The 16,733-nt window shown below is 38.2% G+C and overlaps 1 protein-coding gene across 2 annotated transcripts in view; it reads right to left on the reverse strand.

The window, feature by feature from the left end:
* Positions 1–16,733, reverse strand: part of RASGEF1A (RasGEF domain family member 1A) — a 158,050-nt gene that overhangs the window by 36,119 nt on the left and 105,198 nt on the right. The window contains exon 2 of one of the 2 annotated variants that reach the window (XM_018081601.2): positions 16,355–16,469. The exons of the other annotated variant lie outside the window; for it this stretch is intronic. Within the exon in view, the coding sequence (XP_017937090.1) occupies positions 16,355–16,396 (42 nt within the window). The 5' untranslated portion in view covers positions 16,397–16,469. The remainder of the gene's footprint in view (positions 1–16,354; positions 16,470–16,733) is intronic. 2 annotated transcript variants of the gene reach the window in all.

A 16,733-nucleotide genomic window follows, 5' to 3' on the forward strand; every position in this document is an offset into this window, starting at 1 on the left:
TTTGGCCTAACTTTGAACTGGAGATAAGTGGAAGGTCTCCAATTGTGTCGTATGTTCACACATCAAAGAGCATCAAGTCAGAAGTTAGCATTGTTCTTGTAGTATGTGTATGTGCATGTTTTAAAGAATGAGGAAATATTGTTTTCCTAGAGATATTGGGACATTCCCTTTTCTTCTTTCAAAAGTAATTGATAATAAATTCATGATCTTATTGAAGGGGGGCCATAGGTTATCATGTCCAGTGCTGCAGATCTGAGTGTTAGTACAAAACTTGTTAGAGGCAACAGAACTCATCTAATTGATTTCAGTGGGTTTTACATAAAGCCCCAAGTAAAGGTTGATTTTTCAGAGTTTCTTAATCTCTCCCTTTGGTGCCACAAGACCATCATGAAGAAACTGTCAACACTTTCAGGTGTTCTAGGTACCATCTATTTGCTTTTCTTATACCTGTTTCATCCTTTCCTCCTCCAAAATCACTTCAAAATCAGGTGAAACTGAAAAGGAAAGGAAATGAAAATCTGAAGATGCTTGCTGTTCCAGTAGTGGATTTTGCTGGGTAATTTTATTGAGTACTCCTTGAGGGAGGTGCAGTGTGCATGGTCCTACTGTGCTGAATTACCCTTTGATGCACAGCAGGTTTATGGCTTAAAATGACACCTGTTTCCTAAGATAGTGAGAATGTAGTCAGACACGTGGGTTCTGTAGGAATAAGAGACAGGCTGAGTATCTAAGACTTTGAGGTTGAGGAGAACAGGGTTTAGATCTCGGCCAAAGATTGCTGCTTGGACTGCTTTGCATTGCAGGTGCTTTGAATCTGATCACATCAAATGAAGGAAAGTTTCTGAAGCTCAAATGCTCAAGTGCTTTAATTCCTGTTTGAAATTTTGTAAATATCCTATAGTAACTACAGTTGTTTAAACCTTCATGCAACCTCACAAATGTGACAGAGCCTTTTTCTCCCTGCAAGCAAGAGATCACTCTCACTTAGCATATGCTTACAGACATTTGCAGTGTATGAAATGAAGAGTTTTTCAGGGATTGGTATATTAAACACTGAAGTGCTTTACTGTGTCATTTGCAATAAGCCATGTTGCTTTTTTCCTACCATAACAAGTCACTGTTTTCATTACTGAGCAAAATCATCTTTCTATTATTACTACTTGTCCTTATTTTTCCGTCCTCTATATTTATTGATACATTTGGTTCAAAGACAGATTCTGCAAGTATTCTGTGTTTTAATTGCGGAAAAAAATTGTCTCATCAAGAGCAAAAACCTAAAGATTTTGCTAATTTTTTTTTAAGTCTGGCTTATGCTATCTCTGTAAAAGTGATTATTCATATTCTACACACGCAGGAGCTCCACTGAATCAAGAGCACAGCACTCCAGGTGTTACAGCATGGAAGTTCCATCCCATGCCAATACACATAGGTAGTACTTAGATTTATCTTGGAGTCGCCCTTTCAGTTTCTTACTAAGATCTCTGGTCAGTTTAGAAGGTAGCCAAAGTTATTACAGACTGGAAATGGTTGATATATCTTCCTTGGCAACAGAAAAAAACTAGCAAAATACAGTTTGAGCTGGATTGAGGCATCTGCAGACAACAGCAAGATCCGTACCTATAACTGAAAATCTAGTTCCCTGTTTTATAAACAGATCACAGTTCTTTGCTGCACCTTTCAATTTTTCTTTTCATATTCTTGACTAATCAATAGCAGAAGATGTTGATTAAAAAAAAATAAAAAATTTCTCCCTCCCAAAGGATGATTTACACCATGCCTGTTGGCCAGTCAAGTAGTTTGAAAGTCACCTACTTGCTTTTAGAAAGTTATTAGGTGTCTTCCTTTGTTCCTTTCTTAGTACTTTGGTTTCATATTTTCACCTAAATTAGCTCATTTGCAGTTGATATTTGAAACACTGAAGTAGTAAAAAAGGAAAGATATTTAATAAGTCCATTATGCTCAAATGCTCCTGAGTATAGTTTTAAGGTGATGGCTCTAATTTTTCTGTGATATTGTTCACTGTTGTGTGCTAACCAGGGAGCTTCCATATAAATTCATGGCTGATTTTTTTAAATAGAAAAAAAATTGTACCCTCAGTTGGGTGTGTGAATTCTGGTGTGAGAAGTTCTCTGGAATGCAGTAGAATAAAATAATGTGGACCTTGCCTTTGAAGAACAAAATAGCCATTCCTAGAAGTTACAGCTGTGAATGAGTCCAAACACTGCAAAGCTGAAGCCTTCTTGTTTCAACACATTTGGCTACAAGTGAGTGAGTTTAAAGCATTTTCTGTAACTATGTTGACTTTGAAAGATTTAAATACTGATTCAGCTGATGATGATATTCTGTCTTTTAAAACCATCGATCAGGTCTTTAAAATCTGATGTTTTACAATTCACATTACAAAGGAAGCATGCTTACACTACTGCTATAATACTTAAAATCATATTTCATGTTATTTTTTATTTAAGCTTTTTTATGCTTAAATATCTTAAAATTCACTAAAGGCACTTATGCTCGAAGTATTTGAACAGTTTAGATTCTGTCCCTTTAAAGTACATGTCACACTCTTGCTGTGTTTCCCTTTACTCACAAGGACCTATCATGGACATTTGCAATATGTGGGGATTTCTTTCAAGAGAATTTTCTTTTTTTTTTTTTTTCTCATATGAAAAAGTAACCTTTATCACAAACTGCCAATACAGTCCTCAAAACTAAGCTGGCTAAGTAATCTGCTCACATTTCTGCTCACTTTGAGGAGCATTCCTGTATAGCTATGGCAAATGTCCCAGCATAATTCTTCATACCCTTTTAGTGATAATTTGTGCTCAGTTTTTAGATGCAAAGGACTAAAAGAACATTTCAAGCCCACACAAAGTCTGATGAGAGCTGGTGGCTGTGTACAATTTAGAACAGCAGGCTGCATGTTCCCTGTTGCAGCAGTAAAGATGGTCAGGATTTTGTTTATTTAGTATTTTTTAACATTATTCAAATACAGATGATATCCACCAGAAAGAGAAAAATAATTGAAAATAGGCAATTTTTTTTTTTGTTCCATGCTAGCAGAATAAATAATTTGACAAGACCACAAGAAAATAAGGTGCTAAGGGTGGATTGGAGATGCAGAAGAATTTTCTTCTTAACATGTTGGTGAACAATAAGGAAAGAAAAATCAGCCCAGGAAAGGTATCACTCACCTTGTAAGCTTTTAACCTTTCCCCAAAGGCCTGTCCTGCAAAACCCTGGAAGTCCCACGTTCAGCTACCAGTGTTTTTTGCTACCCATCTTTTCCTTCCCCTTCTCCAGCCATCTTCTTCCCCCTTCCCCCAACTTCCTATTAAAAGGAGAGCTACCAAGAGCTCATAAGTAACAGACTCATGCTTTCAATCAAAGGAGGGAGCTGAATAGGCTTCCTCTCAGAGTGAGTTCAGTGGATCTGGAGTCAGGGCCCCTTCATTAATGAGAAAGGAATCTGTTCACCTTCTGAAATCTTTTAGCACTCCCTGAAGCTGCCTGAATCACACAACTTGCATTTCTCATAAATTTCCCCACTGTGGCCACAGTTCCATTTCTCTCTTTCTCTCCTTCATCTCTTGAAAACCAAATATGCAGAGGTAATTTCCCTGCCCTTGCTGGGGATCCTGAGCTTTATTTGCTCATTAGGAGATGCCATTTCAAATTAATTTTTCCTTTCCCTGGCCCCCAAACCCTTGGTCTCAGTGAAAAAAATAGTTGGGCTTAGAATTATATGCAAGAAAACATAGCATTTGCATCAGGCTTGCCAGGCATTTGTGCAGAGCAGGTCCAAACAGTGGTTTTGATTCTCAGGCTCAGTGGTTTCCACTGACGGTTTTTTTCACTCAAATATCTTGTTTCAGTTCACACCAAGGAGTTTTGTTTTGAGTTTATAGGGGTTAGAATGAAGCCTGGAAATTCAAATACAAAGCTCATCTGGAACAGCTCCTGTTCTCGCTTTTGTTCCAAACTACAATACCACCTAAAATGCTAAAATCATCCTTACCTCCTGAAACTTAGCTCAGGTTTGGTGAAAACCTCATTAACCTATCATGAGGCTGCTTGGTTTGGGAATATTTTATTAGCTCATGTTTTTTTGACCTAATTCTATATTGTAAATATCACTATGACCTCAAAAATGCACCACATCAGGAATTGTATAATTTAATTTCATATGTTGTCAGAAATAGAAAGGCATTCTTTGTCATTATTTCAAAAATGATTTTTTTACTATGTCCATATTTATGCTACACTATATATTATACTGTAACATTAAAGGAATAGTTACTGTCAATAGTTACTGTCAATAAAGCAGTGGGGAAAGACATCATACATGACTTCTGTCAGATGGGTCCCAGCTTGCAAAGAACAACTATCCAGTTGTTTTTCTGTGGATGGTCTTAATACTTTGGTCTGGGGACCAATGCTTTGGTAGCACTCCTGCTGTGATCATATATGTCACTTTGCTTGTGACAAGTATGGAGGCAGAGGAGTTGTATGAAGGAACGTGAATCCTAAAGGAATGGGAATTCATGAGAAATGGGTGCTTTACAGATGCAATGTATCTGAACGTTGGTTTAGGTTTTGATGGTGCCATTGACATCAGGTAGTTTCGGTTCACATTATTATATGCAAATGGTTATGTTCAAAATTCAGACTGAATAGCCAAATTCAGATTTCTTTTGGTCTATAGATTCATTCCACTTCCAGTTATCATTTTGTATTAATGCATAGTGAATTTTTTTTCTGTTAATCTCCTTAGTGGAATCATATAGTATGACTTTTTCTACTAAGAGAAAATAGTTTTGATTGTTGAGCTCTGTTTGTTATTTTATGTTGATGTTACATACAGCTAGAGGATATAGTGACTAACTGAATCTAAAAATCTGAGTGAAAAATACATAGAATTCTTGAATAGAAAAAAGATAATGTGTCAAAACAAGCCCTGTGCAATAAAGATTTCCATGGCAGAAAAGAATGAGTAGAGAAAGCACAATTGCAATACTGTGTATGGGATGTTAATTGCTGTGGGTGCTGATTGCTTGTTAATTTAAATAGATATTTTGAGTACTCAAAACCAGGGTATAAAGTGCTGGCAGTAGTTTCTCTGCCTGACAATCATATAAAAGAATAATTTGTGATTGGAATTAGAGGTATAGTTGTAAGACTATAGGCACAGCCAACTGTTTCCCTCTACTCCCCTTCCACTTGGTTTTTTTCATGCCTTAAATAACTTAACTGAGGATTTAAAATAATTGGGTCAGAACTCAGGGATGAAGGTGTGTTCCAAGGGGAGGTCAGTAGTCCTGTAAAATGCTAATGCATTGCCAAGGACACCACTGCAGCAAGCGACTGTGAAACCTGCCAAACCAAGCACCAGCTTGTTGTGACTCAGTCACTGGCATGTGAACAGACAGTCTGGTTGTTCCTGTGTCAGTGGTGAATATCCTTAAGGCTACATATTTGTGCTCTTGCCTGTGCCTGCTCTTCCAGATGCTCGGTGGCAGTGCCTGCTGGCACGCTCCAGAGCAGCCTACACAGTAGAGGGGAAGAGCTGGCTTCTGCTCTCCAGGCTTGTTTTTATACTAGCAAGCATCTCTCCTTGCCATCATTCCAAGTCAGAGAAGGGCACTGCTGATTGCCAGGACGGTGCTGGGGCTGTGACCTCTGACTGCTCCTCTGACCAGGCTCCTGAGGCAGCCACTGGACTCTTTCAGCCTCCCTGCTGAGCCTTGTGCCCCAGTGCTTCCCACCTGGCTGTGCCACCTTACAGTCCTACTTGCTACTCTCTGCCCTTTGAGAGATCAGGAAATCAAGGTTTTAAAGTATAAAACTCTTCCTCTCTCATTGCTTGGTACTGGCATTGCTTTTAAATGTAGTACTATTCCCTCGTACCTCCAACAGGCCACTGAAATTCTGGGTTAACTCTCCCAACACACCTGTCTCTGACATTTGTGTGTGTGCACATGTGCCTCAGCAGTGCCCTGAGGCCCCATGGTGCAGCTGTGCCCAAGCCTGGCAGTGAGGGGGTGTCCTGGCTGCAGTTCCCAGCCTCTTAGCATTGCATATGGGGAGCCTGAGGGAGGCAAAACTGGAAGCAGCTGGCCTGAGTCTAGGTGAATTGTGCACTAGGTGAATTGTGCACTAGGTGAATTGTGCACTAGGTGAATTGTGGGCTGGAAAGAGAGCCCGGATGACCTGGACCTTTCACCAGTTGCTTCCTTGCCAAGTGTCATCTGAACACTTGACTTCCATTTTGCAGCACTGCTTGGCTTCACCTCTCTGGAAGCACAAGGATTATTTGAGTTCCTGTGGTGCAATGACCTGTTTTTTTTTCAGGGTTTTTCCAGTTGGGGTCACTAGGAAGAACAAAACTCCTAGGCATAGCTGAAGCTCCTTGCAGCAATTAAAACTTGTGCTTTGCTGTAACAGCAAATGGCAGCAGAAATTTCAAGGACTGCTTGATCGTGAACTGCTCCCTGCAGCTGTGCCTGGAAGAAGTTTATTTAAAACTTGGGTTCCTATTTCAGTTTTCTGAGAGAGAAGCATTTAGGCTCTATTAAATTCTACCCAATAGAAACTAAATTAAATCTTAGTGTCATCTATCTTCTATATTCTTATGATTTTAGAATTGATTAAAAGCTTGTTTACTGTTACATGGGCTGCTCTGGATTATTCAGGTAGGCAAAAAATGCGATCCTTTGAATTATTTAAGGTTGTGAGAGAACAGTTACCTATTCACTTTTCTATTGCTACTAAACTTCAGAAAAGGCTAAGGGGGATAAAAAAGACCTCTATTTATTCACACAAAACATCCCTGCAAGTCCCACTGTTGCCACACAGGAAGGTCTGTCCTTAAACCAATTTAAAATTTGGGGCTGTGAGCCCAGAGCCTTCTGTTTTGTTACTGCTGAGGTTATCGAGTCAAGGGTCAGGGCATTAATCAGTGACTATGGTGCAGAAAAGAGCTGCTAAACTTGTGGTGAAATTTGAGCTTGCTGTCATGGGAACAGAGTGGGAAAGACAGCCTTTGGGAAGAGCCAGCCTTACCAAGCCAATGGCGAGGGGGAGAGCTGGTAAGGGCACCTCTGCCTGGAGCACTGGTTTAGTGCTGATTACATCTGTGCATGCGTGTACACTACATTTGATCTTAATTTTTATAGACCTTCCTGTATTCTTTAACTAGTCATAACCTGATAGGATCTGTTCCCTAAAAATTAAGATCAGTCATCAAGTGCCTGATTACTGGTTGGAATGGTGAGAGAGTACCAAGGAGTAAGGGCAAATGGCAACCCCAGAAGTTTCTGAGATGTTATCTTTGCCCAGCAGTAACTGATGCCCTAAATTCTTCCCTATTCAGTTGGCAAGTTTTCTTTAGTACAAATAAGCCTTTAAGAAAGGAGCTGTTAGCAGTGTGTATAGCTTTTACAGTGCAGTTCTGAGTCACAATACTGGAAAGTGCTGAGCAGATGTAACGCCTGTCAATTTATTATTTTTTATTATAAGGGAGGACTGCTTCATGCAGATTCTCTCATTCACTTAGCCTGACTTCTTTATTTACTTTCTATTGTTTAATTTGTGATCAAAACAGGAAGATGCTGCTTTTATAAAGATATCTATCTAAATTAAGAGATTACTATTTCTTTCTTTAGAATACGCAAATCAAATTTCATGGTCTCATTCAAGGCAGAGACACTTTTCTCCTGGGTATTGCCAGTCTACAGGGAAAGTTATTGCACTTTAATATAATTCCTGAAACATTAATCACACTGACTATAGTTTTGCAAGAGGCAAAGCTTTACTTGTTTACAGTCTATTAAGCTATTTATTTACTGTGTGTCCTCACTCATCCCTTAAGACCTTCAGAAATGAAAAATATAAGGGGATACCAGTTCCTTTTCACATTTAAGTAAACAAACAGGGTTTTGAGAGCTTTTTTTTTTCCTTGTGGCAAAAGCAAGGCCAAAAGATGTGACAGAAGGTAATGTAATATGTGTCTAAACTAGACTCTGGTTATAATTTGAAAGCGTTCAGTACTGCCTTCTGCTTTATAGTCCTGAAATATGTACAGATACCCCATAACACAAGTCAGAGAAACCTGGCAATTGCTCTGATTTATCCATAATCTCTGCCCATGGATCTGGGCACAATGCAGAGAGAACTTGGGTTTGGTCATGCCCCACCTCACCTTACTGTGTTTGGCTGCAGCTTTGCCATCCTAACTTGCCCATCTACCACATGACTGCAGACTTACTCTTCCCATTTCAAGTGATTACCAGAGCTAGGGATAGATATTATTCAGCCCTAAATCTGCAAACATCAGCACGTGAGATAACGCTACCCTCTGTGTCCAGTTTGTCTAAAATGGTTGCATGTTACTGAGACTTACAACAGCAGTTCCAGAATTAAGTTACTCTGTGTTGTAAGGCACAGAATTAAAAACAAACAAACAAACAACATGCATTTCTGCTATTGCTTGGTGGCAAAAACAGTAACGGGATGCCTACTGCTGAAAATAAACATGTTGAAACATGTCCTGAAAAGAAATTAAATTTTGGCCAGCCTATTTCAGGCTTGTATTTTCCTAACTTATTGCCTTTCGGTGGATAAATTGTATTCATATTGCTTTTGCAGATTATACTTATTTCATTTTAAGATCTGTTTGTCCTTAAAAAAAAAAAAAGAATTAAAACTTATATCAGAAAATCAGTCTGTTATTTTTCACTGTCTCTTTCTCAATCTATTTCTTTTCTCAAGAGATTTAAATATATGAACTAAATACAGAGATAGGCAGTTTTTCTCCTTCTATTTTTTTTTTTAAGGGATTTATGGTTTTTTTTAGTGCCTGTAAGGCTAGAGCCCTGGAGATTTCAAGCTTCTTTCATCTTCCAAAATGTCAGCAATTTCAAAGAAGTGGGTTCCTGTACACTTTTTACGTGCTCTATAGTACTTTTCAAACTTGACTTGGAAGCTCTTTCTCTGCAGGTGAGAAGGGAGTGTGGTCAGGGGACACATTCCTATCTTAGATTCTCTGGCTAAAACAGTCACCAGGGAGAGGAAAGCACCCTGACACAAGCAAGCTGTGCATAGTCTGAGTGATTGACATAGCTTTTTGCATGTTCACCCTCTTTCTTCTGAAGTTTGCAGAGTAGCAAACTTATACAGCTGTGAGCCAGCTTTAGGATGTCTTAGCTTTCTGTTCCTTCTAGGGGGAAGAGACATTAGAAACCATCAAAACCATCTGTGTAAATTCCATTTCTGTTGCAGACCTACACAGTGCAAGAACTCTCAGCTTCCAGCTAATGTTTCTTCTTTCTGGGTTGCAAATACCAGGTGGCAGAGCAGGAGATTTGCTAAAGCCTGTGTGTGAGAGTCTAGTGAATCTCTTCATTTAGACAAGAAGTTGATGGGGGGTGAAGGGAAGCAGGGTGTGGAAATAAATCCAATTCCTGGTAACCAAACCCAGCAGTGGCAATGAAGAGGCCAGCAATTGATAGGATAGGAGAGGTATGTAATTAAGAATGCTGCAAGACAGCTGGGCTACATAGTCAGATTAGTGTGGAGAAGGGATCAAGGCAGAGAGCAGGTACATGCTGGGGGCAACAGCAGGAAACGTGGATGAGCTGGGAAAGTAATACCTGTAAGGATGGAATGCAGAAAAGAGAGTGAAGAAGTAGGAACACAGAAGTGAGACAAGGCCAAATAGAGGATGCAATAATCTTTGACATTAAAGCTATTTAAAACTTCAGTTTTAAATAGCTTTAAAAGTTATTTTCTCCACACATGTACTGCATATCACTTTCTAAGAGGAAGGAATGTTCCTTCCTATGTTAATATGAATTACGCTTCCTATGCTTCCTGTGTTATTATGAATGAAGGGTTTCAGTGCAAATGTCCTCTTAGATTTGTGTCTTCTATTCTGGGCAAAAATAAATGGTTGTGTTTTTAAAACAAAAGTATCTGTGTGCAACAAAAACATCTATTTAATTTTTTAAAATTGTATACTGTATTATTGAGGAATGGTCATTGAGGAATGACCACTTTTTTCTTTAGGATTTTCTTATTTTGTAGTGTATGAGAGATGCAGCTGTTGTACTACTTCTATTGTAACGTTATGGGCAAGGGCATAATTGCAACGTAATTAGAGAATATCGTTTAATAATGCAGGAAGGGATTTTCTAAGCATTTTTATTTGGGAGATGACCTGTACCCTTCCAAAGAAAAGTCCTCTAATTCTGGCTGAAAGGTCCTCCCACAATTTTCAGCCCTTAAAGCATAAAAAAATTGATCCACTGTCCCTGGGCAATCCTCAGAAGACTGGGTTTTTTACGTTCTCAAGGTGCAAACCATACTTTTTCAGTGTAAAAGCTGTTACTGTGTCTTAATTGAAGTCTGCACAGTAATAACCTACAGGTAGGATTTTGCAGAGCATGAAGATGTATTGTTTGCATTTATTGGAGCTTGGAGTACAAACTTTATGGGTATAGACAGATGAATCTCATTCAATTTAAGTATCCTAGAGTGTATTTAAAACAAGTTTAATTACTGAATTCATAATCAAGTATTGTTCTTTCTCTGCTCCTCCTTAATTTTTAAGGTCTTTTTCAAAGGAATGTTAATTACATGTCTTCTCATGTAATATACAAAACCTTTCAGTAATATACAAAAGGTTTCTATTAAAAAAAAAAAAAAGCTAGGATTATATTAAGAGAAACTCTACTCCTTGCTTTCTGACTGAAAAAAAGCATGACCAGTTTAAGTACAGGGTGAAAGGATTTTTTGGACTTAATTTTAAAGGAAGCTTAGCAGTTGTGAAAAGGATCAAAGTGGAAACCTGGAATGTGTATTTTTATATGTACATTTAGGTATTAACATTTTATAGAGAAGAAAACCTCGGATTTCTTTTTTTTTTCTTTTTCCCTGATTTGTTTTTTTCTAGTCCCACAGGAATAAAAGAAATCCAGAACCTAGATGTAACATCCTATTAGGCTAAACTGTAGTGAAATACATAATTCTTGCTCTGCTTCATGTTGCCTTGTCTTTCAAAGCAAATTTGAAGCTCTTGTTCCATGAGAGCCTGTGGTTTCCAGGCTATCCTACTGTGTGTCATCTTGTGTTGGGGGGTGTTACTGAGTGGGACAGATGTACTGCAGCTTCCCTACTGCAAACAGGAATGTTTATTTTACTTGTGGGATGCTAATTGCTTAGCTGTCCTATTTTGTAAAGCTGTGCAAAGATAAGGAGAAGGAGGGCACACTTTAGAAGAAAGGAAAATTCAAGGTATAGTTTTAGAGGGAGTGGGTGTTATACGTGGAAGGTAGAGGTGTAGGTAAAAGGACTGAACTTATTGCTCAGGAGTTCAAATGTGTGCCTACTGATGGTATTTGTAAAGTAGCCCATATGTGAAAGAGGAAAAAATGACTTAATAATATAAAAAGTTAAAAAATAAAGTCTCCAGCTTCCATTCTGTCTGTATCAAAAAATATTTAGTTATTCAAAGTAGTCTTTTGTGACTTCAGAACTGTCCAATTTATGTGAACAAAGGGCATGTATTATATTAGAAGTGTTTAATACCAATAAGTAAAGTCTGTTGAAAACATAAGAACAGCTGTAGGGGTCTTTAGCTATTAACTGCTACGATTAGGTGAATGCCTAACCATATGGCTCAGCTGTACAGTTCTCTGATTTGAAACATCTTCAGCCATCCTGCATAAGTGAAACATCTAAAACTAAAAACATACTGCAGAAGAAAATTGGTATAAGGCTCCACAGAGAGCAAACTGACCTATTCTTTATTTACTCTTGAAATTTTTGAAAGTTGAAATGAGCGAGGCAGCACTTTGACCATGTTGTTATTTATTCCAGTGAAAGAAATAAAGGTATTTGGTGAATTATTTTCATGCTATTAAGTTCCTGAAGGCTAACTATTGTAAAAAAGATAATGTAATATGTAGTCATCAAGTTTGGGATTAATGTGTTAGGATGTATAGTTAATAAAAATCAGTACTTGTCACATCTGTGTGAGTCCCATGAGCTATAACCATCTTGAATATCTCTATTGTTCCAGTCGTTTTCAATTTTGTTTCCTACTCTGCAGAATTTCCCAGGAGATGTGATGGGTCAGTAGCAGGCCAAAGATGGACTTCAGGCCTAATCTAATCAATATTGTGACAAACGTAATGAAAGAAACTATGTCACCTTGGGATCCCAGTACATTTTATCAGCTTTGCTCCTAATGGGATGTGACAGCAAGGCTGATCTGTGTCTCCTTAGGACAGGAGAGAAGTTGTGCAAGGGCTTGTGCAAGGATGGCTGTGCGAGAAAGGGTAATCTAAGTCCATGACAATCGCAGCTAAAGGTTGAAACTAGATGTCCTTACTTACGTGTCAAAACATCAAAAGGTTATTTTAATAACCCTCATTTTCAAGTGAGCCTTTTATGCATGTATTATATTTTCAGCTCCTCTGTCACCTGCATTAAAAAAGATGGTAACTTCTGTTTCAGTGGGAAGGTTCTGAAAGCAGTACTGTGTATGTTTTCCAAGTAAAACATTTTCACTCCAGTCCTATGTAATGGTTTTATACTTTGTTTTGAATTGCCCCTTTTTGCAATTACACACAACTTGTCCACTAGTATGTGACTTGTCTATGAGGCTAAAGTCAATGATTTTTACTTGGTTTGTCCTGTGGTTTGCTCCCTTAGTACTTCTTTATCCTAAATGTAGTGCTACCTCAGTAGTCTTCACTGATGCATTCTGGTGTACAGTCTCAAATTTTTGTGCCCTTCTAGTTTTGAAATGGCAGCTTTGCTTCATTTTCTGTGCTCAGAGTACCATTACCAAACCTGACAGTTTCCACCCTTAATTCTTATGATTCCTGTTTCTCTGCCCAGCAAGGTTCAACAAGACCCTCTGTGTTTTGACTACTCACCTCATCTGTTGACTTTATCAGTTCTCTGTTTTTAAGTGTTGTCCACATCCTGTGATGCTACCTCTAAACTCTGCCTTTAACTTTTCCCCCTCAGGATGAATGGCAATTACTGCCAAAACGTTCTCATGCATAGAAATCCTGTGACCATGTAGATTGTTTGGATATCTGGAAAGTTGCAGAGATATTACTATAATAACTATCAGTGTTGGTTGAGAAGCTCTCAAATCGTGTTTTGTTTCTTTAGGCAGCTAACCTTTAAAGTATCATGTGAAAACTTGCCAATTTCTTCTCTACACGTATAATATTTTAATATGAAAAATTATATTGCTTGTCCTTTAATTTAAGAGCAAGTTGTTTCTGAACCTCATTATTATGATTCTGCATAATTATGTGAACCAATTATTGAAATTTTATATGTGAGGATTTCCATAAATTGCCTTGATATATAAATAGTGGAGCAAAGCTGCCTTATACTTTTTACTAATCCTGCAATTACATTCTGTAGAGCCTTTTTACTTTCCCTAATATGAAACTAAACCCTCCTCTCACCTACTCCTTTACATAACAAATGCACTAGGAATTATGGACATGACAGCTAAATCCAGCTTCTAAATCCCAGGCATAGTAGCTGTGTTCTGTTGCTTCTCACTGTTTCTTTCTAATAAGCTGTATGCAGTGCAATATCTTATTAGTTAATTTGAAAATCGTTTCTCAAGGGATTGCACGACTTATGTGCATCAGGTCCCTACCAATCCACTTAAAGCTTAAATTTGCCAGATGGATAAACTTAGTGCAGGACTGGATCTTATTTGTTACAGCAAAAACCTTTATTTCCCTGTAAAGTACTAGGATAGCATTTCTGAAGTAGCAGAAGTTTTATAATTGTTTTTATTTGTAATATATCAAAACCTATTGTTTTGATCTAACAGAAAATATTTTTTATTCTGTTGCATAAACTAACAGCAGGTGTATGTTTGCTGCAATTCAAATGCCTGTTAGTCTTGAAATTTCAGTGTTGTTCCTTAACTTGGAGGAAATAAAAGGGACTGAGAATGAAATCTTTGAGACAAAATACCTATCTTTGATGCAAATATCTGAAATTTGATTATTGGTGTTCTGGGGAGCATCATCTGAGTTTGGGATGGGTTGAACTTCAAAAGATAAATTCGAAAATCCCTACAAAGAGAACTTTGATTCTGTGTTTATGACTTAGTGCACTGCATCACTTTAAACCTGCCTTCAGAATATTGAAACCATCTCACTTAGTGAATATTCATTCAAATAGATGCTTCTGTCTTTTCTGTTATTCCACTTAAGATCAAAGAAAAGTTTGTGCACCACAATAACATGTAATATCAACCTCTCTTTACCTTTCTCCAAACCATTGTACAAAGCCACCACCACGTAATCTTCCTTATGGACGTTATCAATTCATTACATGGGATCTAAGTATGACATAATACACACAGTAACAAATGAATTTATCAACTGCATCACGATTTTAAATGCAACATAGTTACATAAATGACTTTGACTGTTGTGCATGGCTCTGTGTCTGTTGGTGTCTGAACTCTGCAGTAATAGCCAGCACAGAGACACTCTCACTAGATGTGCCTCCTAAATCACCGGCAGCCCGTGGAACAGAGAGTACAGAGCGCTGTGCCAAACTTACCGGGCTCTCGAGGACCATCCCTGCTCCCAGCCGGGGCACTCCGGAGCCTGTCCCTGCGCTGCCACAGCAGCCAAGAGCTGCTTCCCCGCCGCTCCGCCTGTGCAGGCAAAGGGAGCTGGGGAATGTGGTCAGCCCCCTGCTTCCCGGGACACTTATACCCCAGAAAAAACGAAAGTACTGCGGAAGGTGGGGCACGAGAGGAAATTCTGAGTCTGAGCCTTCCATTACGTGTGTGTCATGTGCTGGGCTGCGGGTACTGATGGGGAACTTCCACTGCTGCCATCCTTCAGCTAGAGCGAAACCAAGGCTCTTTTCTCTCTCTACACGTCGGCTTAGAGGAATTGAAATGCTGGTTAAGACAGGTGTATGGATGTTGTGAAGGAGAGGAAATAGGTTTTGGGCATGCGTTTCTAATTGGCTTCTTTCTTACGTCATTGCTGCTAAAATTTCTCAAAACATTCTGGGTTTGGTTTAGTATTGTTTTAGTGCAGCATCTCTCAAATGTCTTAATATGTTGTTTTTTTCTGGGTTTTGGTTGGTTTTTATGTTTGCTTGTTTTTTGTGTTTTGTTTTTTTTTTTTTTTCCTTAAATATAAAATTCCTACAAAGCTACCTGGAAACTGTTCACATTGTATTCCATGGCAATCTGACAGCTAGGAACTAACAATCTGAAACTAAACTTGTAGACTGTTTTGTTTTGTTTTTTTTAATTGGTTTTCATTTGACCATTCTTTGCACTTTATTTTTGCATAGTAATGTCCACTGTATACCAGACATTCTTCAAAAGCTCTCTTAAATCATACAGAATTCTAGATGTATTCTGTTTGGAGACCTGAATCAGTTTCCCAAATGCTATTATATCCTTGATAAGTAAAATAATATGAAATGAGACATTCTCTCTCTTCCATGTACGTCTACAGCTTAAAATCTTCCAAGCAGAGTCAAATCAGGAAATAGCAAAAGGAATTTTCTGTATAGGTGATAGTACTTGGTAGTTACTGAAGATATCATTTAATGTGAGGTGGGTTTTGTTTTGTGTAAAGGTATGGAAATTTAAATAAGGATGTAGAAATAAGGAGACTAGGGAATCAGAACAATTGGCAAAGGAATGAGGGAGGAAGAAAGCCCAAAGGTGATTGCAAAAGACCATGACATAACTTTATGGAAATGGAACTGGCATTTCCATAGAGGAAATGTGGAGAAATAGTTTAGAAAGGACAGGTAAGAAGATAGAGAGACATGATTATATGCTAGTAAAATATTTTTGGAAGAGGTTAGTGGAACACAGTTAATTTAGGCTTGCATAGGACGTGATTTCTGTGATGAGCACTAGTAATGGATAAGAAGGATTTGACTTTAACAAATGATGTGTATGTTTAGATGAGATTTGAGAAGTGGATGACTGAGGAGCACAGAATGTCTGAAGTTATGGAAGGAAAGGATGAGGAGAAGGGGAGTAAGTGTGTTTTGAAAGTAAATATCAACAGTATTGAATTTTTAAATGAAGTCTTACTGCAGTGTCTTAGCCTGCATTTCCTAGTGCACAATTTGGCTTCGAATAGTTCCAAGATTCATTCTTTTGCACTCTAATGTCTGAACTAATTTTTATTCAAGTCTAAGGCCGCCCAGTGTAATTTCTGAACAATATAAATCTCTAACTACAAATTATCCTACACCAGTGCTTTCAAATAAAAAAATGAAACTTTTGTGTATGACTCATATAAAGAAAAATAATACTTACTTTGCATTTCTTTACAGCAGCATTGCACAGTGGTTCTGCCATCCAGCCTTTCCCAGTGGGTGGACTTCCAGCTATTTCACTCTATGATTTTTGTCATGTGTCTTGCCTCCTTCCCCTTAAAATGAGGGGTGCAATGGATTACTATTCAGAGCACACTGCTATTTTGCACTGAAAATGCATTGTAGTATCAGAATAAAATTTGGCATGCATAGTTTTAGAGAGGGGAGGATCATAAGAAAGAAATAGCACAAAATATGGTATACAAAAAAGGGAAAAAGGAAGAATTTAAACACTAGGTGCCAAGAGAAAAGCAATAGGGAAGGATTTGGAGGGGTTAATCTCCCCAACTCCAATCCGCAGTGACAGCAGTTTTGTAATG

Source organism: Manacus vitellinus, unplaced genomic scaffold (genome assembly GCF_001715985.3).
Source record: "Manacus vitellinus isolate BGI_N305 unplaced genomic scaffold, ASM171598v3 scaffold_54_pilon, whole genome shotgun sequence".
Lineage (NCBI taxonomy): Eukaryota > Metazoa > Chordata > Aves > Passeriformes > Pipridae > Manacus > Manacus vitellinus.